Source organism: Thamnophis elegans, chromosome 5 (assembly GCF_009769535.1).
Source record: "Thamnophis elegans isolate rThaEle1 chromosome 5, rThaEle1.pri, whole genome shotgun sequence".
In the NCBI taxonomy this organism is placed as follows: domain Eukaryota; kingdom Metazoa; phylum Chordata; class Lepidosauria; order Squamata; family Colubridae; genus Thamnophis; species Thamnophis elegans.
This window is the reverse complement of record NC_045545.1, coordinates 91,572,122-91,599,722: the sequence shown is the minus strand read 5'-3', so window position 1 is coordinate 91,599,722 and position 27,601 is coordinate 91,572,122. Positions and strand designations below refer to the sequence as shown.

At 45.1% G+C, this 27,601-nt stretch overlaps 1 protein-coding gene across 1 annotated transcript in view; it reads right to left on the bottom strand.

Annotated features, from left to right (window-relative positions):
- Positions 1–12,633: 12,633 nt before the first annotated feature.
- The window catches only part of SLCO4A1 (solute carrier organic anion transporter family member 4A1), a 34,726-nt gene continuing 19,758 nt past the window's right edge, over positions 12,634–27,601 (bottom strand). The window contains exons 5-11 of the mRNA XM_032219025.1: positions 27,073–27,227; positions 25,781–25,976; positions 22,498–22,663; positions 20,124–20,296; positions 17,454–17,518; positions 14,880–15,028; positions 12,634–12,786 (exon numbers count right to left, since the gene is read on the bottom strand). Coding sequence (XP_032074916.1) covers positions 12,634–12,786; positions 14,880–15,028; positions 17,454–17,518; positions 20,124–20,296; positions 22,498–22,663; positions 25,781–25,976; positions 27,073–27,227 — 1,057 coding nt within the window. The remainder of the gene's footprint in view (positions 12,787–14,879; positions 15,029–17,453; positions 17,519–20,123; positions 20,297–22,497; positions 22,664–25,780; positions 25,977–27,072; positions 27,228–27,601) is intronic.

Sequence of the window (27,601 nt, the reverse complement as noted above, 5' to 3'; positions counted from 1 at the left end):
TAGGGTCTGCTTGGGTGGGGGGTTGGACTAGATCAGAGGTGGGTTCCTACCAGTTCGCACCTATTCGGTAGAACCGGTTCGTCAAATCTACCGAACCGGTTAGAAGAGGTTCCACCGGTGGACCCGGAAAGCAGGCCACACCTACAGAAGAGATTCCAAAATTTTTGAAACCCACCCCTGGTCCTTGGATATGATTATTCTACACTATCATGCTCATATTTATAAAACTCAGTGCCTCTGTGAAAGGTAAGGATGACTACTGCGTTTGTGGTGCAATCAGAACATTGCGTGCGTTGAAGTTGTTTTAACGTAAACCAAAGATGCCTGGCAAAAAACAAGTTTACATCATATTCTTATGAATGCCAGTGCTGTGTGTGAGGTAATTTGAGGTGGTTCTGACAAGTGTTGTCGGCATCTTCATATCCGGTCACATGGGCGGCAAGCCACTCCCATCCGGTCACATGGGCGGCAAGGCACTCCCACAAAGGAGGCCACACCCACAGAGTAGGTTCGAACAATTTTTGAAACCCACCACTGGACTAGATGACCTACAAGGTCCCTTCCAACTCTGTTAATCGGTAGCTGAACATTCTGAGTGGCTAGCATCAGTTCTTGGCCAGACATCTTGGTTTTCACTGTTTTAAAAAAAAAAATCAAGTTCCCTGTAAATTGTGCTCATCGTCCATATTTATGTCGGTATGAAATGGACGTTGTTTTCCCAGGTTTTTTTTTTAATTGAGTTTAATCAATGACCGTGAACTTCAGAGGGAAAACTTATCAAGGAGAGAACCCACCTAGAACTAAAAAGAAATTTTCCTACAAGGAGAACAATTCATTGGTGGAATGGCTTACTTTCAGAAGTTGTGAATATTCCATCTCTGGAGGTTTTTAAGAAGAGACTGGACAGCCATTAGTCTGATATGCCTATTGGTATTCGGATACGCTTCAAGGCGCTAGTCGTCACTTATAAAGCCCTTCATGGTATTGGACTTGGGTACTTGAGAGACCGCCTGCTGCCAATTGCCTCCAATAGACCGATCAGATCCCACAGATTAGGCCTCCTCCGAATTCCATCCGCCAGCCAGTGTCGACTGGCGACCACCCGGAGGAGAGCCTTCTCTGTGGCTGCTCCGACCCTCTGGAACGAACTCCCCGTGGAGATTCGAACCCTCACCACCCTCCAGGCTTTCCGCAAAGCCCTTAAAACCTGGCTGTTCCGACAGGCCTGGGGCTAAAGAGCTTTTGCCCCCCTCCTCGAATGGTATGGTTGTTGTGTGTTTTTAAATTGTGTATGTTATGTTCGTCTTTTTATCCCCTGTCTGTACCCCCTTCCCTGACCGAATTGTGAGCCACCCTGAGTCCCCTTCGGGGAAAAGGGCGGCATATAAATGAAATAAATCCTAATCCTAAATCCTAATATGGGTCTTCTACTTGAACAGAGGGTTGGTCTAGAAGACCTCCAAGGTCCCTTCCAACTTCTGTTAATTTGTTATTCTGATCTTGGTCTGATCTCAAACAGCTAAGCAGGATTAAACCTGATAAGAGACACCATATTGGACTGTAAGCTACACTAACAAGATGCATGAATCTATCAATGCAGGAAGTATAAAGTGATCTCTTTGAGAAACCTATATATGGGTCAAGACGCAACAGTGAGAACTGGACATGGAACCACTGATTGGTTCAAAATTGGGAAAGGAATCCGGCAAAGCTGTATACTGTTGCCCTGCCTATTTAGCTTATATGCAGAGCATATCATGAGAAAGGCAGGGCTAGATGAATCAAAAGTTGGAATTAAGATTGCCGGGAGAAATATCAATAACCTCAAATATGCAGATGATATCACTCGAATGGCAGAAAGTGAAGAGGAACTAAAGAGCCTCTTGAGGCCGGTGAAGAAGGAGAGTGCAAAAGCTGGCTTGAAAATCAACATTAAGAAAAGTAAGATCACGGCATCCAGCCCTCTCAATTCCTGGCAAATAGATGGGAAAGAAATGGAGGCAGTGACAGATTTTACTTTCCTGGGCTCCAAGATCACCGCAGATGGGGACTGCAGCCAAGAAATTAAAAGACGCTTCCTCCTGGGGAGGAAAGCTACGGCAAATCTAGACAGCATACTAAAAAGCAGAGACATCACCCTGCCAACAAAAGTGCGTGTAGTCAAGGCTGTGGTTTTACCAGTTGCAATGCATGGCTGTGAAAGTTGGACCATAAGGAAGGCTGAGCGCCAAAGAATGGAGGCCTTTGAACTCTGGTGCTGGAGAAGACTCCTGCACTGAGTCCCTTGGACTGCAAGCCGATCAAACCGGTCAGTCCTATAGGAGATCAACCCTGACTGCTCTTTAGAAGGCCAGATCCTGAAGAGGAAACTCAAATACTTTGGCCACCTAATGAGAAGGAAGGACTCACTGGAGAAGAGCCTCATGCTGGGAAAGATTGAGGGCAAAAGAAGAAGGGGACGGCAGAGAATGAGGTGGCTGGACGGAATCACGGAAGTAGTAGGCGTTAAATGGACTCCAGAGGATGGTAGAGGACAGGAAGGCCTGGAGGAACATTGTCCGTGGGGTTGCAATGGGTTGGACATGACTTTGCAACTAACAACAATAAAGTGGTATGAAATCTTTAATCTGATTTATATGACCAGACTTTTGATCCCAATAAGTGAAAGGTGTTAGGATTATGAAAATCTTCAAAAGGATGTATTTGCTTTGACGAAAGTCCTACAAAAACCCTGTTTTGTTTGCTTTTGTAACTTGAGCCAAGCAAGCAAACTCTTCAACCTCCATCCATAGCTCTTAATACCTAACCAGGAAAAAAAAAATTCCTGGCTTTCCACAGCCATTAAGAAGGATTCTGGTGAATGGAAGATGGCGAAAACCTGACCATGACTGCCATCTAGTGGGCATATGGAATCACTGCTCAAAGATCATATCATCTTTCTGAAAATAGGATTTCCGTTTCCTGCTTCAACAGCCAGAAATGATAAACCTGATGGGGATGTGAACATGTGTGATTTCTTTTTTTTTTAAAAAAACATTTCCCTGTTATCCTCTGTAGAAAGTTAGCACCCACCCTTCTCCTAGAAGAATGAAATATTCTATTAAAAAGGCAAGAATATTAGCAATTCAAACCCTCACCACCCTCCAGGCCTTCCGCAAAGCCCTTAAAACCTGGCTGTTCCGACAGGCCTGGGGCTAAAGAGCTTTTGCCCCCCCCTCCTCGAATGGTATGGTTGTTGTGTGTTTTAAATTGTGTATTCTTATGTTCGTCTTTTATCCCCTGTCTGTACCCCCTTCCCTGACTGAATTGTGAGCCGCCCTGAGTCCCCTTCGGGGAAAAGGGCGGCATATAAATGTAAGAAATCCAATCCAAATCCAATCCAATAGCACTTATATACCGCTTCATAGTGCTTTTTACAGGCCTTTCTAAGCTGTTTACAGTCTCAGTCTATTTTCCCTTAACAATCTGGGTCCTCATTTTACCCACCTCGGAAGGATAGAAGCAGTGGTGGGTTCCGGACCCCATCGCAAACAGTACACTGCGCACAGGGCCGGGCATCCTAGTCAGGCACATGTGCTGCGCATGCATGCACACGCCACCACCCTGTGACACCCAGCTGCTCAGCAGAGGTCACGCAGGAGCCACACGCTGTACACACGTGTGCAGTTGGCCCGGTTACTTCAAAAACAGTTATGGAACACGGGCGGGTGGGTGGGCCAAATGAGCCACGCTACCGGTACGGTGGCCGCTGCTCCTGGCTACTACCGGTAAAGCCGTACCGGGCCGTACCTCCCAGAACCCACCACTGGATGGAAGGCTGAGTCAACCTTGAGCCTGGTGAGATTCGAACTGCCGAACTGCAGCTAGCAGTCAGCTGAAGTAGCCTACAGTACTGCACTCTAACCACTGCGCCACCTCGGCTCTTATTTTATACCTCCCTGGATGAGAAAAAGAGAAACATGCTCTTGGAAAGCAGCTCCCACCTTTGTTAATAGCACCAGAAAGACTGGGCCATCCCATCTACAAGACAAAAGGCTGTGCCAGCTTATCTACAACACAAAAGTCCTTCAACCTCAGGACATAATAGGATTAGCCCTCTTATCTCCATTTCACTACATGGCACCTGGGAAGATTACATCACCCAGCAAGATTCAACCAAGCCTGGGACTCAAGACAGCCTATGAAGTTACCCCTGCATGGCCCCATGGGAGTCTGACAACCAATCAGAATACATTTCTTTCACAGGAATAGGAAGCAAGTTCAAAGCCCAAGAGAGGGTATAAATATATCTCACTCTCCACTCCATGTGGTCAGCTACACAGGACCTCAAACCATGTGGCCCTGTCCACCATTAAACCAACTTTTCAAACAGCCTCCACGTTTTCAGTGTCTTTCTCCCCACTTGGAACTGAACCCAGATGGACATGTCTTCCAACATCTCTATGTTAGGCCTGCAGCCATATTCCTTTTGGATCTTTGGCCTGCCACACTTTCTATTATTCTACTACTACATGCCTTTTCTATTGTGGGAAAGTGGGAGAGGGGTTGTACAGAGTTAGATGCTGTGTAGCCAAAATAAAATTCCTTTCTAGAAAACCAAGGTCATTCTTTTGTCTCTGCACCTCTGCGCCTGACCGGAACTGGATGGGTGGAACTGCCAGCGTGGCAGTGGAAGATTGGACCATGTGATGGACTTGTGGGTGTGGGGCAAGATCGTGAACTTTCAACTGGGTGGGGAAAACTGAGAAACTTTCAGATTGGGTTTTCCCAGATGTGTCTCTTAATAAATTGAAACTTTGAGAATACTTTGCCTTGGACTCTGATTTAATTTTGGATGCTATTTGGAACCATAAACTCTAAATTGGCTTTTTGGCTTTAACATGGAATTTCCGGTGTGTTTTGGCACATCTGAAAAGATTTCAAACATCACCTTCAAGTTAAGCTCCAGCTATTCCAGCTCCTAGCAGCCTCCTGGAGACATCCAGAAAGTTTTATTGGCAACACTGTGGAAGGAATGCACCACTGTTTTCAGTTTTGCAATTGGGCAATAATTGAATTCCTGTCTTTGTTCAGCATTATTCAGGTTTGATTCGGTTGGATTTTTGAAGTCAGCCAAGCTTGACTAGGAATGATAAGCAGGAGATATAGGTACTTATGGGGTCCTGATAGCTCAGCGGTTAAAGATGCTGAGCTGGTCAGCCAGAAAAACTGACAGCCAGGTAACCCAAGAGTCGCAAGATGGAGTCTTTTGATTTCCAGCAAATATGTCCATTGTGGACAATGAATTTGCTTAACAACTCTGGTGTTTGGTTTACAATCGTGGCATTTGCTTAACCACCACAAAAAAAGGTGATACAATCGGGTGCGATCACATAACGACCGGCTTAGTCTGCAACCTTAATTTCGGGTTCAATTTTAGTCGTACGTTGAGGACTAACTTCAGGTAGACAAAAGTAAGGGAACAATATTTTCATCTCTTTTTAATGAAATGCCGATCGCCACAGAGCTGTAATGTTGAATGAGGACTGGTAAGAATAGGATTGTATTTGTATTGTATTTTATTATTTGTATGCCGCCCTTCTCCGGGAGGACTCAGGGCGGCGAACAATTCAAGGGGGAAAAAAGGGGAACATGAAAGACAAAATACAAATAATAAAAGTAGACAACAGTCGCACCACCATACAAGTCGAGAGGGGAGGGAACTCATCACCCCCAGGCCTGCTGGCAAAGCCAGGTTTTGACGGCTTTTCGGAAGGCCTGGAGAGAGGTGAGGGTCCGAATCCCTGCGGGGAGTTCATTCCAGAGGGCCGGAGCTGCCACAGAGAAGGCCCTCCCCCGGGTAATAGCCAGGTGGCATTGGCTGGTAGATGGCACCCGGAGGAGGCCAACCCTGTGAGATCTAATGAGTCTGTGGGAGGTAATTGGCAGCAGGCGGTCTCTCAAGTACCCAGATCCAAGGATCAAAAGGTTTTCTTGTCTCTCTTTTTCAGACCAATTTATCCTTACAACCGAGTTGCTGTGGTGGAGATAAAAATTAATGAAGACTTTGAAGTTGAGGAAAGAAGGGAAATAAATCTAACAAGCACTTCTGGTGTTCAGCAGAAGATTGGGGGAGGGGGGATAGGGGAAGAGAAGCTACAATATAAATTAGATTCTTTCCCAGCCAATTCCAGCTCCAGACGTACAAGGATTTGAAAAATATCTTCGATTAAAGCAGAGTGATTGAAAAAAGTGATTGTCAGCTTATGTGGAGAATGACAATGAATAAGGTTAGATGGTAAGGTTACTTCGTGGTATATCTAACAAAGTTAGACAGCCACAATCAGAGGTTTCAGTTGGCACAGCTGCATAAGTTTTATTTTTACACTGACTGTAAAAGGTTCCCAGCACACGTATGTACTAATCGTTTCTGACTCTAAGGGGCGGTGCTCATCTCTGTTTCAAAGCCGAAGAGGCAGCGCTGTCCAAAGACATCTCCGTAGTCATGTGGCCGGCATGACTAAAAACTGAAGGCACATGGAATGCTGTTACCTTCCCACCAAAGGTGGGAATCCTTTGAATACCCTTTGAAGACAAGCAAAGTGTTGTGGCCCACCAGCGACCAGTGGATCTGGCAGCAGATTCGGACAGTGAGGAGGTTGGAGAGGAACATGGGCCAGTCCTGGAGCCTGGGGAAGGCTCGGACAAGTGCTGTGCGTCGGAGGCAGAGATGGGGCCAGGGCCATCCGACAGTTATCAGCTGCTTTTGGAGTCAGATATCAGTGGGGCAGAAGAACAGCTGGAGCCTGTTCCCGATGTGCGCATGCACAGAGCTGCCAGGAGAAGGGAACAGCTAAGGAACAAGGGCCGACTCAGAAGTAAAGCCACAGGTGGACGGTGAATGGCCCCTCCCATAGGGAATAAAAAGGAGTGAAAGGGGAGTGGAGCTTGCAGGAGACAATTAGTTCAATTCATTAGGGGGAAGATCTGTTCCTGACTTCTTGCCAAGTAATTGCTGCCACAGCATGGAGTTTGGAAGATATCAGCCTGGCAGCTCTCCAAGCCTGATAAAGGTCCGTAGTTGTGAAATCTCTTGTAAGACTGTTGACCGGGATTTTGCTGGAGAGGAATTCCCTTTAAACTAAATAAAAGGATATTTATTGGGACGAGGAGTCAGCTTCGTGCTTTTGGGAAGCCTAGGTCAGAACGCAAAGAATAAAAATAATGTTCCATGATATGTCTGAAAATAGCAACTTTGAGTAAGACTTTCCCATCCGTTAGCTAGTTAATTTTATTCATCGCTTTGCATACTGATGGAAGAAATTCTGGGAAACTGCTTTGCAAGTCAAATGTAAACCACAGATGTGTCTTTTTGTTTGTTCGTATAATGCCTTTATTATTATTATAAATAACTTAAGGCAGCAAACACAGTAATACTTTCCTTCCTCTTCCTCCTATTTTCCCTACAAGAACAACAACTCTGTGAGGCTGGGAGAGAATGACTCGCCCAAAGTCCCCCAGTTGCTTTTCATGACTCAGCCTTCCATCCTTCCGAGGTGGGTAAAATGAGGACCCGAATTGTTGTTGGGGGCAATATGCTGACTCTGTAAACTGCTTAGAGAGGGCTGAAAGCCCTATGAAGCGGTATATAAGTCTAACTACTATTGCTAAGGCAGGACTAGAACTCACAGCCTCCTGCTCTCTAGCATGGTGACTTCACCACACAGAGCAGATCTAAAATGATATGTAGCCTGAGCCTTCAAATCTGGCAACTTTTAAGACTTGGGGACTTCAACTGGCAGAATTCTTCAATGTGCTGGCTGGGGAATTCTGGGAGTTGAAGTCCACAAGTCTTAAAGTTGCCAAGTTTGAAAACCCCTGATCTACGTTATCCAAATCTGAATAAACTACACAGTGTGAGGTAAAACTGTCTTTTCTTTGTGTAACAACATTCCATTACCTACCGTATTTTTCGGAGTATAAGATGCACTGGAGTATAAGACGCACCAAGGTTTCGAAGAGGCAATTAAAAAAAAAGGCGAAAGATTTATACTCTGGTTTCTCTTCAGATCGTATAAATCTTTTTTAAAAAAAAGTTTTTGCACTCTGCAAACCTCCCAAAAACGGCCCGTTTTTCGTGAAAAGGCATGAATAGCCTTTAGGAGGCTTGTAGAGTGCTCCTGTGGGCTGCCCCCCCCCCCAAATGAGCAAAAAACAGCCCTGTTTTTTTTAAAAATGGCATGTACAGTCTTTAAGAGGCTTATAGAGTGCTCCTGGGGGCTGCAGGGAGGGCAAAATTGAGCAAAAAAAGGCTGCTTGCCAGAACTTAATTTGCAGTCTTTCGGCTGGGAGCTCACGGCCTTACAATTATTGCAAGGAACTGATAAGGTTTACTCTCTGAAGGATTCTTGCCTGGACTTTCGGTGGGTGAATGCAATTAATTCACAAGAGGTAAATAAAGAGTGGTTTTCTACATGGGGCTTCCCCTGAAGAGTGTTCGAAGACTACAGTTGGTCCAGAATGCAGCCGCGCGAGCGATAATGGGTGTACCTAGATACACCCATGTTACACCTATCCTCCGCGAGCTGCACTGGCTCCCCATTGGTCTCCGGACCCGCTTCAAGGTGCTAGTCGTTACTTTTAAATCCCTACATGGTATTGGACCTGGCTACCTGAGAGACCGCCTCCTGCCATTCACCTCCCAACGACCAATAAGATCGCACAGGTTGGGCCTCCTCTGGGTGCCGTCAACCAGACAATGCTGGCTGGCGGCCCCCCGAGGGAGGGCCTTCTCTGTAGCTGCACCGGCCCTGTGGAACGATCTACCCATAGAGATCCGGACCCTTACCTCTCTCCCGACCTTCCGTAAAGCGATTAAGACCTGGCTGTTCCGGCAGGCCTGGGGCTGTTGATTAATATCCAGCCCCACTTGACTGAATGAATGATGTATTAATTTTAAATATTGTATTTTTAAATTTTTTAAATGCTTTTATTTTGTTGTGAGCCGCCCAGAGTCCCAATGGGAGTGGGCGGCATACAAATTTTATTAAACTCAAACTTTACTGGCGAGGAGTCCATTTCTTTTTTCTACTAAGGCTGGGTCAAAACAGACTACCTATTTTCGCTCTAATTCTCGCTCTCTGGCTTTTTAACAGGAGATGTCAAACATTCTTAAATATTGAATTTGGACTCATCCAATCGATAGATTCTGTTTCCATATACAAATAAAAAGCACGAGAGTTTTGTTCCCCCTCCAAATGGAAATAGAAGCAACGCTCTTCCTTGCAGATGGAAAAAATTATCTCACCAAGGAAAAGGCTTGGTGTGTATTTTTATTATCAGCATGTTATTTTTTCTTTAAAAAAAAACAAGTGATATATTGGCAGGAATCAATGCCTCATTTTCACGATCTCCCCTGTAGCGACACCAATGAACTTTAGTTCCCCCCCCTCCTTTGTGCCAAATATGTAGCTTGGGAAGCTTAAGAATTCAATTTAAAAATTACAAAGAAAAAAAACCCCAATTACGTATGTATGTATATATGTGTGTGTGTGTGTGTGTGTATGTGTGTGTGTGTGTGTGTGTGTGTGTGTGTGTGTGTGTGTGTATATCAGCACAAATAAAAAAAACACAAATATAACAAAGGCAACAGTAAAAATGTTGGGTTTCTGTCGTGATGGACTCTTGTGACGAGCCGATTGACAGATGATGGAAGCAGTTAGCTTCCTCCCATAATTGGGGCTTACCAGGGGTTGTAAAAATCTAATAGATACCTTTCACCCTGGCTTCGCTGAAAAACGGATAAGAGCCTGTGGCCTAATGGCTAAGAAGTCTGCCTAGTATGTCATATAGCCCAGGTTCAAATCCCAGTAAGGGTATGGCTAGCTGATGAGAGCTAAATAGCTTGAAATAGATCTATACTAGTCTCCCTTTATTTATTTATCAGCACAAATAAAAAATAAAAAAATAAAAAAACACAAATATAACAAAGGCAACAGTAAAAATGTTGGGTTTCTGTCGTGATGGACTCTTGTGACGAGCCGATTGACAGATGATGGAAGCAGTTAGCTTCCTCCCATAATTGGGGCTTACCAGGGGTTGTAAAAATCTAATATATATATATATATATATATATATATGAATTCAAACATTTGGCCTCACTATGCATTTTGAACAAGTGCAAACCAACCATTTGAGAAAATGTTTGCTGACCGATTTTGTGTATTTTGTTATATTAAGTTTGGCAAGTTGATTTTAGAACAGGGGTCACCAACCTTTCGGACCTCAGGGACCACTAAATTCATAATTTTAAATCCTGCGGACCGCTAATGATCGGCTGGGAGGGCGTAGCTAGGTGGTCATGTGACTGGGTGGGGGTGGCCAACTCAATGTCGCTCACGTCGAGGGCAGCCTTGCCAGCCTCTACTCACCCTTCCCCTCTCAGTCACTCCTCGCCTCCCTGCCTGGGCTCCTCAGGGCCCCAACAGGAAGCAGTTACTGGAGCTAGGCAGCCACCATGAGAAAGATTTGGCAAAACAGCTCAGTTCAAATTGGATCTGACCGAGGAGGCGGCTTAGCAGAAGCAACTCACTGAGGACTACAAGCATAGGCTTTCAATGCAGAGGGAAGACCTGCAAAAGTGCAAGGCCAGGTACCTGGAGGCTCAGTGGGCTGAGATGGTCAGCCAGTTCCAGGCCATGATGCCGTCCCACTGGAAAAAGGCCCTCCGGCTCTTAGCCACCAGCGGCGCTTCCATCCAGCCTTCGCCCAAATCCCCACACCAAGAGGGAGAAGCAGATCCCAAGTTGGAATTTGTGACCCCCTCCGACCTGCACAAAAAGACCCTGAAGGGGGAGACTCTCTGCAGCAGCACAAGCGTTCATTGCACCTATCTGGCCCAGGGGCCGTAGTTTGAGGACCCCTAATTTAGTGCAATATAAAAAAATGCAAATAATTTTTCTGTGGACCAGCAAAATTTTCTTGTGGATGACCAGTGGTCCATGGACCATCAGTTGGTGACCACTGCTTTAGAAGTTTTTGGACGTAACCAGGAATAAATCATATTGTTCTCTTTTTATCACCATTGAAATCTCCTCCTCCTCCTCCTCCTCCTCCTCCTCCTCCATCATCTTCGAGTCTAGGAGTGTCAAACTCAAGGGGTGGGTTCCTGCCAGTTCTAAGCTCTTCTATAAAAGAGGTTCCACAAATCTACAGTGCCGTTTAGAACCGGTTCCAGCTCCCTCCCCCCGTCCATCCGCACATCATCAAGATGAAGAGCGAGAGGAGGAATTCTGGGAGTTGAAGTCCACAAGTCTTAAAGCTGTCAAGTTTGAACACCCCTAAGGTTTTTTTCTAAAGGATTGGGGGTGCAAAGGTCTTGTAACTTGACAGCTTTAAGACTTGCGTGCTTCAAATGCCAGAGTTTCTGAGCCAACATTTTGGTTGCTAAGCAAGAGCGTTGTTAAGTGAGTTTCACCACATTTTACAAGTTGGCCACGCCCACCCGGTCACATGGCTGGCAAGCCACTCCCACAAAGCAGGCCACACCTACAGAAGAGTTTCTAAAAAAAAATTGAAAGCCACCACTGGCTTAGATCTGGGCCACGGGGCCACCCTGGAAACAGTGAAGGACCAGCCTGCAATGCCTCTACCAGTGAATACAGAGGTCAGGAGGGCTGCGGACAGTTTGAAGGCACGGGGCAATATGGATTGAGTGTTTATTGGAGAAGGTGACTTTTGAGGGATGTTTCTAATTTACAATATTATGTGGTGTAATTCCTGTTTATGTCAGATCCGGAATTACAACAGACGTTGCCAATTTGATATCTACCTAAATAAAAGAAATTTGTTTTCGAAGATGGACTTTTCTGATGCACATTTCTTCTTTGAATGGGTTTCATCACTTGAAAACCTGGCGGACCTTCCCCAAAAATACCAGACCAAATAACATAAATAACAATAAATAAATAACAAATAACAGACCCCCCCAAAAAAATTACCTAAGAAAGATTTCACATTTTTAATCAACAAACGATGGGTTGGCTAGACGATATTTATACCATTTTTATACCAAAGAAGCTTTTACACCAGCTTGAATGTGTGGTCCAGTGCACGGTTGGCTTCTCTTGTGCTTTGTAAAGGAATGGTATAAAGTTATGTTTAGCCCTTCTTTAAATAAATTAATACTGTAAGAAGTGGAGAGAAAAAAAATGGCACAAATCTTGAGGTCAGATCTCGTGTCTAAATACAAGATCAAAGCTCTCCATAAATGAGCAAGTTAAAAACAAAACAAAACCCCAACTTCTTGCATCCTGCAACTGTTGTCGCTTTCCATTTTCTTTTTAATATTCCAAGACCATCTCGGAATTGCAGTCCAGATCCGGGAGAAAAATGAAGCTCATCTCTTCAAGATCCTTAGCTCCCCCTTTTCACGGCGGATAGGCGAGGATTCAAGTTTTGCCATGTGCTTTTACTGCTTGTGGGAAAAAAAAACACAAACGCACAAAAACTAATAATAGATCTTCACGAAATTGTTTTTCCCTGCAAAAAGGAGGAAAAGAAGGCAAATCTGCAAGAAGAAGAAGAGACGATTCAGACATTCGTTCGCCAGTTTCTGGGCAATTATGAGAAAGTGGTTTTGGGATAGCCCAAAGGCTATACGTCGCCCTCCGAAGGCCGATGTGAAGATTTGCTCTCCTGGAGATCACAGGTTCCATTTTCAGAGACAGCCGAGCTGCTGTGGAGAGATTCAGGGGAAGGGGCTTTGTAGAGCATGCAGGCTAGTAGGAAGAAACACGAGCCCATCACCTGTAAGACATCCAAATTTGGGGTTTTAATCTTTCAGCAAGAACACCGCTCCTACGTACCCCCAGTTTCTTAGAATACAAAAAACCAAAAAAGATAATCGGAGCAGGAATTGATTGGCTCCTTGGATGAACCAAACAACTCTAAAAACATTGCTGCCAATTACCTCCCAAAGACCCATCAGATCCCACAGACTAGGCCTCCTCCGAATTCCATCTACCGGCCAATGTTGATTGGCGACCACCCGGAGGAGGGCCTTCTCTGGGTCCTTGGTGCTCTCTGAGCTTGCTTGTTTTCTTGCAGACATTTCATTACCCAACTAGGTAACATCATCAGCACTAGTGCCAGCTAGCTACATGATTGATAGATAGATAGATAGATAGATAGATAGATAGATAGATGATAGATAGATGATAGATAGATAGATAGATAGATAGATAGATAGATAGATAGATAGATAGATAGATAGATGATAGATAGATAGATAGATAGATAGATAGATAGATAGATAGATAGAAGATAACTAGATAGAAAGAAGATAGATAGATAGATGGATAGAAAGAAAAGAGATTGGTAGAAAGAAGATAGATAGATAGAAAGAAAGAAATGGATAGATAGATCATTTAGAGATACAAGATAGATAGGGAGATAGAAAGAAAGAAAGAAAGAAAGAAAGAAAGAAAGAAAGAAAGAAGAGAGATTGGTAGAAAGAAGATAGATAGATCATTTAGAGATAGATAAATAGATAGAAAGATGGATGGATGGATAGATAGATAGATAGAAGATAAATAGAAGATAGATAGATCATTTAGAGATATATAGATAGATAGATAGTTAAAGATAGATAGATAGATAGATAGATAGATAGATAGATAGATAGATAGAAGATAGATAGAGAGTAGATAGATAGTTAGGTAGGTAGGTAGGTAGGTAGATAGTAGATAGATAGATAGATAGATAGATAGATAGATAGATAGATAGATAGATAGATAGATAGATAGATAGATAGATAGAAGACAGACAGACAGACATGTGCCAGCTGCCATGACTCCGAATTTTGATCACGTGAGTTGTGGGGGATGCTGCAACGGTCATAAGTGAAAAATGCTCATAAGCTGTTTCTTTTCAGTGCTGTTGTAACTTGAATGGTCACTAAGTGAATGGTTGTAAGTTGAGGACTACCTGTAGAAGAGTTTTGTATAAAGGTCTCCTTAAATGAGCCACCATAATCTACATGACAGCTCAGCTTAAGGGACATTTTATTTAACATTAATTAAGCTGTGGAGATAGGAGCAGAATTAGGATCTTTGGTGGTTAGAATGCAGTATTGCAGGCTAACTCTGCCCACTGCAGAGTAAAATGATAACCCAGATTGTTGGAGGTAATATGCTTACTCTGTAAACCTCTTAGAGAGGGCTATAAAGCACTATGAAGCAGTATATAAGTCTAAATTCTATTCTATTCTCTTGCCATGCTGGTGCAGTCGTTAGAATGCAGTGGTGAGTTCCTACCAGTTTGGCCCGGTTTGGCTGAACCAGTAGTGGTTTGGCAGCCTGGGTTGCTGGAACCGGCAGCAACCCAGGCCTGCCACCCCCTCGAACCGGTTCTCCGGGCAGCGCCTATGGCACCACCATCTTATTTTGGCTTCTGCGCATGCGCAGAGCAATTTTTATTGCACTACGCATGCGTCCGTGGCACACCCACAAGCGAACCGGCAGTAGCGACTGCCGGAACCTACCCCTGTTAGAATGCCGTATTGCAGACGAACTCTGCCCACTGCCAGCAGTTCGATTCTGACCAGCTCAAGGTTGACTCAGCCTTCCATCCTTCCGAAGTCGGAAAAATGAGGACCCAGATTGTTGAGGGAATTATGCTGACTCTGTAAATCAGTCCAGAGGGTGTTGAAGCAGGGGTGCTCAACATGTGGGCTGCAGCCTACTATCGGGCTATGGTCTACTCACAACCAGCCGCATGAGTGGCGGGCTCCTCTCTCCCCCCAGCCAGGCTGCCAAGCCACAAAGGTTAGGGACTCCTGTTGTAAAGCACTATGAAGCGGTATAAAAGTCTACTATTGTGGTGCTGTTATCCGGAATTACCTTGAATATCAGACCAGCGATCAGGGTGTACCGACTCATGGAAGAGTTCTGATAGACATAACAAGATCCTTGTTCACCACATTGACTCTGCCACAGAAGACACGACTTGTCAATCATCGACCCAAAAGCAATGGGGCCCGGGATGCTCCCTGTGAAAAGACAGGAAAGAGAGGTGTCATTATATCTCCAGCATTTCATCTTACAACAACTTACTTCTGGAACAAGCTGGGGTGTCCATCATATTTCATCTTGTCTTTCTTGGAATCGGATTTATTTTGAAAGTCTCCACTGGCTAACTTCATAATTGGGGTGGGGGTGGGTGGGAAACATGACTCCGAAAGAACAGGCGGTAACACAATATTCACTCAGAATGGTTCGTGACCTCTTTAAAAAAATACCAGTTCCAAGATCAACCTTATATATCAGTGACGGGAAAACCTTTTTTGCCTTGGGTTCCAAAAACATGCACGCATGCCATCGCACACACTTGCGTGCCCATAATTTAACACACACACACACACCGGTGCCATCCCCCTGCGCATGCACATGTTACACACACACACACACCACTGCCCCGCACATGTGTGCAAAACTTTCTTGGAACCTGGGCAGGGCGAAAATGGCCTCCCCCACCTCCTGGGAGGCTCTCCGGAGGCCGGAAATGGTCTGTTTTCCGACTTCCGGTGGGCCCAGTAAGTCTGTTTTTCACCATCCCCAGGCTCCAGAGGCTTTCTAGGAGCTTGGGGTAGGTGAAAACAGCCTCCCCCGACCCCCCCCCCCCCAGAGGCCCTCCGGAGGCCAGAAACGGCCTGTTTTCCAACTTCCGGTTTGCACATTGGACTGTTTTTCATCCACCAGTGGTTTCAGGGAAGCCTCCTGAAGCCTCCGGAGGGCAAAAAACGGCCCAAAATCAAGGTCAAAATCAGTTGGCCAGGGTGTGCATTTGGACTGGAGCTGACTGGGTAACACCTTGCATGCCTTCGGAAATGGCTCCACGTGCCACAGGTTTGCCACCACGGTTATATATGTTCCCAGTGGTAGCATAATAGCAAAAGCTTCATCCTTCACAAATGGAATGTTTCTAGCTCAGCCTCTATACAGCCAGCCCTCGACTTACGGCCACAGCTGACCCCCAAATTTCCACTGCAAAGTTAGGTAATCTTAAGTGAGTTTTGCCCCATTTTTACGACCTTTTGGACACAGTTCTGAAGCGAATCACTGCAGGTGTTGTGTGAATAATGCAGGTGTTAAGTGAACTTGGCTGCCCCTGCAGACTTTGCTACTCAGAAGCAGGCGGGGAAGGTCACATGTCCCCGGACAGTGCATAAATACATGCCAGTTGCCAAGCATTCACATTTTGATCACCTGACCATAAGGATTTCTGCAATGGCCGAAAGTGTGAAAAATTGTCATAAGTCAATTGTGACTTCAAATGGTCACTAGACAAATGGTGGTAAGTCAAGGACTACCTGGACTGTATTCCGACATGCCAAAATTTCAGCAGTTTAAACAAAGGGTCCCCAACTCCTGGTGTGTGGACTGGCACCGATCAGAGGCATGCCAGCAACTAGGCCATGCAAAAAAAGCAAACCACCATCCATGGGAGGCAAGCCGCACACTAAACCACATCCCCACCGGTCCACGGAAACACTTTTCTCTATGGAACCCGTTGCCTGTTGCCCAAAAGGTTGGGAGCCACTGGTTTATGCCATCCATCTGGTAAAGCCCCAAGGTTCGTTTTTCTTGCCATCTACATGTATACATCCGAACAAGGCTACTGTGTCCTAGAATGTATTTGTCAGGGTTCCGACGGATGCCTTTAATGAAATCATGAGCCTTGAGCCATGGCTTCCCCCCTTGCCTATGGCAACTTGAGAGCAGGGCAGGGCAGGGATGCTTTGCGAGTTGACAGTGTGGGGATATATGCATTATTGTATGTATGTATCTATCTATCTATCTATCTATCTATCTATCTATCTATCTATCTATCTATCTATCTATCTATCTATCAGTGGTGGGATTCAAATAATTTAACAACCGGTTCTCTGCCCTAATGATTTCTTCCAACAACCAGTTTACCAAATTGCTCAGAAAGTTAACAACAGGTTCTCCCGAACTGGTGCGAACTGGCTGAATCCCACCACTGGTGTGTGTGTGTGTGTGTGTGTGTGTGTGTGTGTGTGTGTGTGTGTGTGTGTGTGTGTGTAGTGTATATTTGGAGGTGGGGACCCTTTGAGAACTGTGTGCAACAAAATTTCATTTTAATGTATGCCGATTAGTGTACGTTCAAAATGACAATAAAGTTGTTACTCTATTCTATTCTATTCTATTCTGTTCTGTTCTTTACTCTCTCCTCTCCTCTCCCCTTCCCTTCCCTTCCCACCCCATCCCATTCCTTATTCTATTTCCATTCCATTCCATTATTTCTTCATTGTTCTCCTCTCTTCCCTTCCCTTCTCCTCTCCTCTCCTCCCCTCCTTTCCTGTTCTCTCTTCTCTTCACTCCCCTTCTCTTCCAGTATCCGAATTAAGACAAAACATGGAGAAGGCTACAGATTTTGCCTGGATACTATACCTAGCGTTCTCACAACAATCCATTGGATTCCTAGTGCGAAGGACCGCTGCCTGTCGGAAACACACCTAGGACACATAAAACAAACATTTAAAAACAAAGGCAAGCAGGATCAGCGCCACAGAGTGATTTGAATGCAACCGTTCTGTATTTCCCCCCATTGCCATTAAGCGTCAGAATGAAGTTAACCACACAGGGATGAGTAAAACGAGCTGGACAAAGGCTAGGCATCTCTTGGGAGGTGGGGCAAGCAGAAGTGACAAAGGTGTGTTGTAATGCAAATGCCATCCCATAGGTACAGGAAGTCCTCCACTTAAAGCAGTTCATTTAGTGACCGTTCGAAGTTACAAAGGCACAGAAAAAAGTGACCCATGGCCATTTTTCACAGTTACGACCATTGAAGCATTCCCATGATTCAGGAGTGAAATGCTACCAGTTTGGGCCGGTTCACCTGAACGGGTAGTTAAATACTTTAAAAAGTTTTTTAAAAAGTTCTGATGATCGCATGTTGCACAGCCAAAAACAGGAGGTGGGCGGGGCCAAAAATGGGTGGGGTCCATTTTTGCAAAGAGGGAAAGAGAGAGAGAGAGACAGAGAGAGAAAGAATGAAGGGAGAAAGAAAGAGAAAGAAAGAAAAAGAGAGGGAGGGAGGGAAAAAAGAAAAAGGAGAGGAAGAAAGGAGTACAAACCTGGCACTAGACACAGCTTCAGAGGATAATCCAGGGCTGGAAAGCACCTGGAGGTCATCTAGTCCAACCTTGCTCCAGCAGGACATTGTTAAAGTGAGTTTCTGTCTTTTGATCCCCCAGTTACATAGCAATAGCAATAGCAGTTAGACTTATATACCGCTTCATAGGGCTTTCAGCCCTCTCTAAGCAGTTTACAGAGTCAGCATATCGCCCCCAACAATAATCCGGCTCCTCATTTTACCCACCTCGGAAGGATGGAAGGCTGAGTCAACCCTGAGCCGGTGAGATTTGAACAGCCGAACTGTAGAACTACAGTCAGCTGAAGTAGCCTGCAGTACTGCATTTAACCACTGCGCCACCTTGGCTCTGACTAGTCACATGACCCCACCAAGCCACGCCTACCAAACCACATCAACAGAACTAATAGTACAATTTTTTAGATTTCACCACTGCCAGGATCACATGATCAAAATCCAGACCCTTGGCAACTGACATTTACGATGGTTGCAGAGGGGGTATTCAGACGGTTCGGACTGGTTCACCTGAACCAGTATTGGAAATTGCGGGTGGGCCCCACATGCCTCGGCTCCATGCTGTCCTATTTAGGCACATTTTTTTAGCCGGGCGCATGCGCAGAAGGCACGTGTGTAAGCAAAGCACATGTGCTGAAGGCTGGGAGCATGCGCGGCGAACCGTGGGTAACAAAATGTGGAACCCACCGATGGATGGTTGCTACGTCCCAGGATTATGTGATCCCCTTTGCGCTCTTCTGACAAGCAAAGTCAACGGGGGAAGGCAGACTCACTTTAACAACCTTGTCACTAACTTAACAACTGCAGTGATTCCCTTAACAACTGTGGCAAGTAAAGTTGCAAAATGGGGCAAAACTCACTTAACAATTGTCTCACTTAGCAATGGACACTTTGGACTCAACCATGGTTGTAAGTCAAGGACCACCTGTACTTGTGCACACTGATAGGTCTCCACATTATAGGTTAAATATGTCCTTAAACACAATGGTGTATCCACAGGCATGGGATGGCTTCACCCCATATGATTCATTAGAATGATAAGAGTTACGTAGGTGGTTAGATGGACTGATTCATTTGTCACTCGGGATGTTGTAGGAACTTAGGCAATTCTTTTAAGCAGGTTGTTTTAACCAGACTATCCCACTTACTATATCTGTGGTCACCATATATAACACACACAAGGTAAAGGTTCCCCTCACACATATGTGCTAGTCGTTCCCAACTCTAGGAAGCGGTGCTCATCTTTTTTTCAAAGCCGAAGAGCCAGCGCTGTCCAAAGACGTCTCCGTGGTCATGTGGCCGGCATGACTAAACACCGAAGGCTCACGGAACGCTGTTCCCTTCCCACCAAAGGTGATTCCTATTTTCCTACTTGCATTTTCAGATGCTTTCAAACTGCTAGGTTGGCAGAAGCTGGGACAAGTAATGGGAATTTACTCCGTTACGTGGCACTAGGGATTCGGACCGCCGAACTGCCATGCTCACATCAAGTTAGGATTTAAGATGTAGCATAAACCCAGTTTTGTTCCTATAGCCAATGTTGATCTGGAGTAATAACTAATTTGCCTGCAGACTTAATTTCAAAAGAAAGAAAGAAAGAAAGAAAGAAAGAAAGAAAGAAAGAAAGAAAGAAAGAAAGAAAGAAAGAAAGAAAGAAAGAAAAAGAAGGAGGTACTGGAGTTTTTATCAGGGGACTCCAAACTTGACCACTTTCAGACTTGTCAACTTCAACTCCCAGAATTCCTCACCGAGCCAGGCAGGCTGGGGAGTTCTGGGAGTTCAAGTCCACAAGTCTGAAAGTAGCCAAGTTGGCGGGCTGAGGAATTCTGGGAATTGAAGTCCCCAAGTCTTAAAGTGACCAAGTTTGGAGACTCCTGGTTCAGATAGCTTTAAAAAAAACATTCTTTTTGGCTCAGCTTTGAGCAAATAAGTCTTATTTCCATGTAGCTTACCGCAATGTAGCTGTCAACGCAGGAATGCTACTTAGGAATGTGAAGAGAATGATAACAAACATGAAAACCAAGAGAAGAGTCCTCCTTTCACATGAAGATGTACACTTCCCTGCCGCAGCCAGGCCGGAGACTGGAGTGTTGGGTTGAGCAATGCAGCTGCATTCATGATAAACCTTGGGGAACAAAGACGGTACTTTAGAACAGGGGTCTCCAACCTTGGCAACTTTAAGCCTTGTGGACTTCCACTCTCAGAATTCTGGAAGTTGAAGTTCACAAGTCTTCAAGTTTGGAAGAGCCGCTACACAGTGTAACACGGGGGTGTCTTGTTTCTTTTCTCTGGCCAATATTGCTCAGGGGAAACAAACCACAGCTGAGTGTTACGGCTCATGTTTTGCTTGCAAATCTTCCTAAATTCAGCCCACAGCATCTGGTTATGCATGTGTACAGCATCTGGCCTGGACATGTACATGACTGAGGGAACTGTTACATCTAGTCTAATGAAGAAAAAGACTAGGATGATCAACCAACCAAACATTCATTTATCCATCCATCCATCCATCCATCCATCCATCCATCCATCCATCCATCCAATCAATCAGAATAGAGCTAAAAGGGACCTTGGAGGTCTTCTAGTCCAGCTGCCTGCTCATGCAGGAGACCTTATATTTTCATTTCATTTGTCATTTTATTGAGATTTATAGGCCGCCCTTCTCCCTGAGGGGACTCAGGGCGGCTTACAATCACAAGGGGAGGGGGTGCAACCAAGAGACAAACAATAGTGAACAAAATAAAATGGTAAACCACAACATGCATTCAACAGTCAGCACTCGGGCGGGAAATTGGAAACCTATCCCCAGGCCTGCTGGGAGAGCCAGGTCTTGAGGGCTGTGCGGAAGGTCTGGATGGTGGTGAGGGTACGAATCTCAACGGGGAGCTCGTTCCACAGGGTCGGAGCTGCAACAGAAAAGGCTCTCCTCCGCGTAGTCGCCAGTCGGCACTGACTGGCGGATGGAATTCGGAGGAGGCCCAGCCTGTGCAATCTAATCGGTCGGAGGGAGGTGATCGGCAGAAGGCGGTCTCTCAAATATCCAGATCCACTACCATGGAGTGCTTTAAAGGTGGTCATCAATACCCTGAAGCGCACCCGGAGACCGACAGGTAGCCAGTGCAGCTCGCGGAGGATGGGTGTAATGTGGGCGAACCGCGGTGCGCCCACTATCACTCGCGCGGCTGCATTCTGGACTAACTGCAGTCGCCGGATGCTCTTCAAGGGCAACCCCATGTAGAGCCCATTGCAGTATTCCAGCCTAGAGATCACAAGGGCTCGAGTGACTGTTGCGAGAGCCTCCCGGTTCAGGTAGGGCCGTAACTGGCGGACCAGGCGAACCTGGGCAAATGCCCCCCTGGTCACAGCTGACAGCTGATGGTCGAAAGTCAGCTGTGAATCCAGGAGGACTCCTAAGTTACGGACCCTGTCTGAGGGGTATAAAATTTGACCCCCCAGCCTGAGTGTTGGAATGTCAGCCAAATTATTGGGAGGGAAGCACAACAGCCACTCAGTCTTGTCCGCATTTCAGACAAATGGCTGTCCAGTCTCTTCTTGAAAGCCTCCAGTGATGAAACTCCCACAACCTCTGAAGGCAACTTCTGTTCCGTTGGTTGATTGTCCTCATTGTTAGAAAGCTTTTCCTTAATTCCAGGATGCTTATGACATGACAGCAGTGTCCCAGTACTTAAGAGGCTGCCACAAAGAAGAGGGGTAGGTGGGTTAACCTATTCTCCAAATAGGCTGAAGGCAGGACAAGAAGCAATGGATGGAAACTACTCAAGGAGAGAAGCAACCTAGGAGAAATTTCCTGACAGTTAACCAATTGAACAACTTTCCTCCAGAAGTTGGGAATAGCAATAGCAGTTAGACTTATATACCGCTTCATAGGGCTTTCAGCCCTCTCTAAGCGGTTTACAGAGCCAGCATATCGCCCCCACAGTCTGGGTCCTCATTTCACCCACCTCGGAAGGATGGAAGGCTGAGTCAACCTTGAGCCGGTGAGATTAGAACCGCTGAACTGCAGATAACAGTCAGCTGAAGTGGCCTGCAGTACTGCACCCTAACCACTGCGCCACCTTAAATGCTTCAACCCTGGAAGTTTTTAAGAGATTGGACAACCATTTGTCTGAAATGGTATAGGGCTTCCTGCCTGAGCAGGGGGTTGGACTAGAAGACTTCCCAGGTCCTTTCCAACTTCAATTCTAATTCTAATTCTATTTTATTGCATTCCATTCCACGTGGACTCAACCTCAATCCTTTGGTGACACATCAACAAGACACGAGAAGGACTTGGAGAATGGCTGGAGACTGACATCCTGCACCCACCTTTTCCCCGCTATCGTGGTTTATTGATGCTTTCTTGCAACCAGCATGACAGGGCGAGTAATAGGTGATGCCATCGTTCCCACACACAGGATTGTAGGTCTCACGCAGGCAATGGCAGTCCATGTTGCAGGGGTCAGACAGGTTGAGGTGACCTTGCAGGAGGATGCTAAAACAAAACAGCAAATTGGTCATCAACAGATCATCTTTTCTTTCTAGCATCACAAGTTGAGACACTTGAAAAAAAACATGCAAGGCAAGAAGGAGATTTACCCAGCTGAGGGTTACTGATATATGTCAATAGTCATTAGATGCTAGTTTGAGACCAACAAGAAGTGGAATTCTTAAGCTGTAGTCCCGCAGTGGTTGGAATGCAGTATTGCAGGCTGACTCTGCCCACTGCCAGCAGTTCGATCTTGACCAACTCAATGTTGACTCAGCTTTCCATCTTTCTGAGGTCGGTAAAATGAAGACCCACATTGTGGGGGCAATAGGCTGACTTTGTAAACCACTTAGAGGGGGCTGTAAAGCACTGTGAAGCGGTATATAAGTCTAAGTTGCTATGTCAGCCATGAGTGTACAGCATCCTTGGGCACCTACTGTATCAATGTCTCCTACCTCTACTGTAATATCTGTTTTGACCCCCCCACCCCACCCCATTCATTTACTTTAGTGGTCAGAATTGAGCATAACGCAGTATCTGTATACTTCCAAAAGAGGTTCAGGAGTAGTAACCTCTCTGGAAGACTGTAAAAAAAACCCAAATATTATAGTATTTGTGGATTATTTATTAAAAATCTAATGCCTGTTATACGGTTGATCTTCTCTGCCTGCCACTCTTCCATAGAACAGGAGATGGATGGATGAATAAATGGAAATATAAAGAGGATGATAGGGAGTAGTTGATGGACAGATATACTATATGCAGTAGATGATAAAGGATAGGTAGAGAGTTAAATAGGCAACATAGATAGATGGACATTGATATTGTGGATAGTGTGTATGTATGTATATATGTATGTTTAGACAGCTGAATGGATAGATAGATATATAGTGTAGGTAACATTTACCATATTTTTCGGAGTATAAGACGCACCCTTTTCCCTCCTAAAAGAGCATGGAAATGTTGATGCGTCTTATAAACCGAATGCAGCCGTTTTTGGCCTCCCGAAGTCCCACCCCTGCATCCCATTTTTGAAAAAACGGGGGCATTTTTGCCTTCCCCCAGCCCTGCTGAAGCCTGCAGAGGGCTGCTGGGGGCTGAGGGAAGGCAAAAGCTTTTTTTTCTTACTTACCTCTTCAAAATCTTGGTGCGTCTTATAGTCCGAAAAATACGGTATATCCAACACAGCTAGCTGGATATAATTACAGCAAATAAGACAGATGATAGAAAAACCGATAAGATGACTGATAGATAGACACAGAGAGACAAACAGACAACATAGATAGATGGGCATAGATACTATAGATAGGGCAGGGAAGGATGGACGGACAGATGGATAATATGGATGGATGAATGGATATTATGGATGGATTCTGTGGGTGGATGGACAGAAAGATACAGATAACACAGCTGGATAGATATAATTTTAGTAGATGGATGGTGATGGATGGATGGATGGATGGATGGATGGATGGATGGATAGATAGATAGATAGATAGATAGATAGGTGATAGATAGATAGATAAATAGATAGATAGATAAATAGATAGATGATAGATAGATAGATAGATAGATAGATAGATAGATAGATAGATAGATAGATACGATAGATAGATAGATAGATAGATAGATAGATAGATAGATAGATGATAGATAGATAGATGATAGATAGGGATAGATAGATAGATAAATAGATAGATAGATAAATAGATAGATGATAGATAGATAGATTGATAGATACGATAGATAGATAGATGATAGATAGATGATAGATGATAGATAGATGATAGATAGATAGGGATAGATAGATAGATATAGATAGATAGATAGATAGATAGATAGATAGATAGATGATAGATAGATAGATGATAGATAGATAGATAGATAGATGATGTTTAGATGATAGATAGATAGGGATAGATAGATAGATAAATAGATAGATAGATAAATAGATAGATGATAGATAGATTGATAGATACGATAGATAGATGATAGATAGGGATAGATAGATAGAGATAGATAGATAGATAGATGATAGATAGATAGATGATAGATAGATAGATAGATAGATGATAGATAGATAGATGATAGATAGATGATAGATAGATAGGGATAGATAGAGATAGATAGATAGATAGACAGACAGACAGAGACAGACAGACAGACAGACAGACAGATACCATATTTCCCAGAAAATAAGATAGGGTCTTATTTTCTATTGACCCCTGAAATAGGCACTTGGCCTTATTTTTGAAGAGGTCTTATTATCTTTGAGGTGCAGGAGTCCCCTTAACCTCGGCCCGCGACCTGCTGATCCAGAGAGGGCTGGAAGTTCTGTCTCTGTTTCTGGCACCCTCTTGCCAGCACTAGCGTTTGCTGGGCCTGCTGCTCTTTTTGCAGCCGCCACTAAGAGAAGGGGCACGATAGCTAGGATTTGTGGTAGTGGCTCCGCAAGGCTGTTCCATGTGGACAGCAGGTGCATGTGTGACATGTGGGGCACGGTCCCTCCCCCCCTCAGGAAATGGCAGGGACTGGCTATGCATGTGGTTAAATCTTTTCAGGGAGGGCTTATTTTCGGGAAGGGCTTATTTTCGGGGGAGGGCTTATTTTCGGGGAGGGCTTATTTTCAGGGGAGGGCTTATTTTAGTGCATATGTTCAAAAGCCCAATTGGTCTTATTATCCGGGGATGGCTTATTTTCAGGGAAACAGGGTAGGTAGCAGTGGTGGTTTGCAGGCGGTACACCCAGGTACGCGTATACTGGTGCTTGCCGGAAGTGGCAGCCACCGTACCGGAATGGTGCTTTGGAGGGCCCGTTCACCCATGTTCCTTACCTGTATTTGAAGGAAACGGGCCATGTGTGCATGCACACGCAGCGTACGGCACCTGTGCGGTGCTCTGCCAAGCAGCTGGAGCATCGCAGGTAGTGGGTGAGCAGGCATGCACAGTGCGGGTGCCGGTGGTGTACCGCCGGCTCCCATTGCAATGTACCGGTTGCACCGGTTGCACCGGGAGCTGAAACCCACCACTGGAGGTAGGTAGATTTATAATGTGATATTTTCCCTTTTGCAGCTTTTTTGGGGAGTCGCCTCCTTTGCAAATAAATTGTTCTTCCCCTGCTTACCTTCCATCGTGCATCTGGGTGACTCCAGCCATGGGCATGTTGGGGCAATCAATGAAAAAGATAAAAATTGCCAGCAGGCTCGACATGGTGCACATAAAACAAAACTTGATGATCCCTGAGCAGCGCAGCTTAAACTTGTTGACGATGAAGCCTCCGAGGAAAGTGCCCCCGCCTCCGGCTGGAACCACAAGGTAGCCTTCCAAAGAAGAGGAAACAGATCCGTCATTTTCAAATCTAATTCTTTGTTATTTAAATCACATTCAATTTCATTTACAAGCTTAGTATTACCGTATTTTTTGGAGTATAAGAAGCACTGGAGTATAAGACGCACCTTAGTTTTGGGGGAGGAAAATGTGGGGGGGGGATTTCTGCCTACCAGGTATTCATCTGGGTAGCATCATTAGTCTGGTCAGCCTCAAAAACATAAGTGTGCTGGTTTTGAGCGTGCATGCTTTGTATCCTCCGGACTATGAGTTCCAAGTGGGGCCACACGGATTAACAATCACTTACAATCATTACAAACAATCATTATTGAAGGCAAACGAGAAGTTTATTTGGACCAAAAAGGAGTACACTTCCCTGTTCTGGCCCCCTCTCCATCCGGTAATGAACGCAGACACAGGCTTCGCTGTTTGCCACTCTTTATTCACAACAGTTATAATCCTATTGGCTGAAAGCCCACACACAACTCACTGGCAAGAAGTTGGCAGCAATCCAGACTCCAACAGACACGGGAACACAAGGCAGACCAGACAAGGAGTTCTCCAGATTAGTACGAACGGTTGTGTCCTGCAAAAGGACTCCTCCCAAAGTCTCTTCTTATATACTCTCTTGGGAGGGGCCAAGCCACCACCTGGGCTTGATTATCTCTTATGAGTCTGTCAGTAACTACTGCCTGTTTTCCGCCCTCCGTTGCCTGGCATCAGGGACAAACTCCCTTTGATCTTTCCCACTGCTCCATGCCTCAGGCGCCTCCTGGTGGCCAACCAGCCTCTCTGGTCCCTGCTCTGAGTCAGAACCCTGCCCAGGGTCCTCCACATCTTCCATAGTCGACTCATAGGGTTCCTCGCTATCGGAGTCCATCGGCAGCTCTAACAGCTCCTGCTGGGCCACAACACTTCCCTATCTAAACTCTATCTGAGATCATCAACCAGCATGATTGATGCTATTTCTATTCTGGAAACTTGGAGCAGTGATAATAGCAAATTATCTGAAGGAGCTGAGCTGAGCTGAGCTCAGCTAATGGGGATTAAACAGCCCTAACGCTTCATTCGGCGACTTTTTTTTCTTACCAAACAAAGTTGCTGCTTCAGAGGCACTTAAGCTGAATTGGGATTCAAGGAATTTGGGGCCAAAAGTTGACATCCCAGCAATCAAGGTAGCTTCTGTAGCTCCAGCTAAGCAGAGGAAGATGAAAGTTGGGTTCTTCAATAGCAGCCAAAGTGACCTTTAGGATCCAAAAAACCCAAAAAGGAAAAAAAATATTTAGTGTAGATACTATGTTCCAAGCCAGGTGTGCAAGCATTAATAAGGTGATTTCCATTTATTTTAGTTGATTCCTTTTTTTTTTTTAGCAAAGCTTTCCTGAGGATTATAAAACAAACGAAAGTGCGTGTAGTCAAGGCTCTGGTTTTCCCAGTTGCAATGGATGGCTGTGAAAGTTGGACCATAAGGAAGGCTGAGTGCCAAAGAATGGAGGCCTTTGAACTCTGGTGCTGGAGAAGACTCCTGCGAGTCCCTTGGACTGCAAGGCGATTAAACTGGTCAAATCCTAGAGGAGATCAACCCTGACTGCTCTTTAGAAGGCCAGATCCTGAAGAG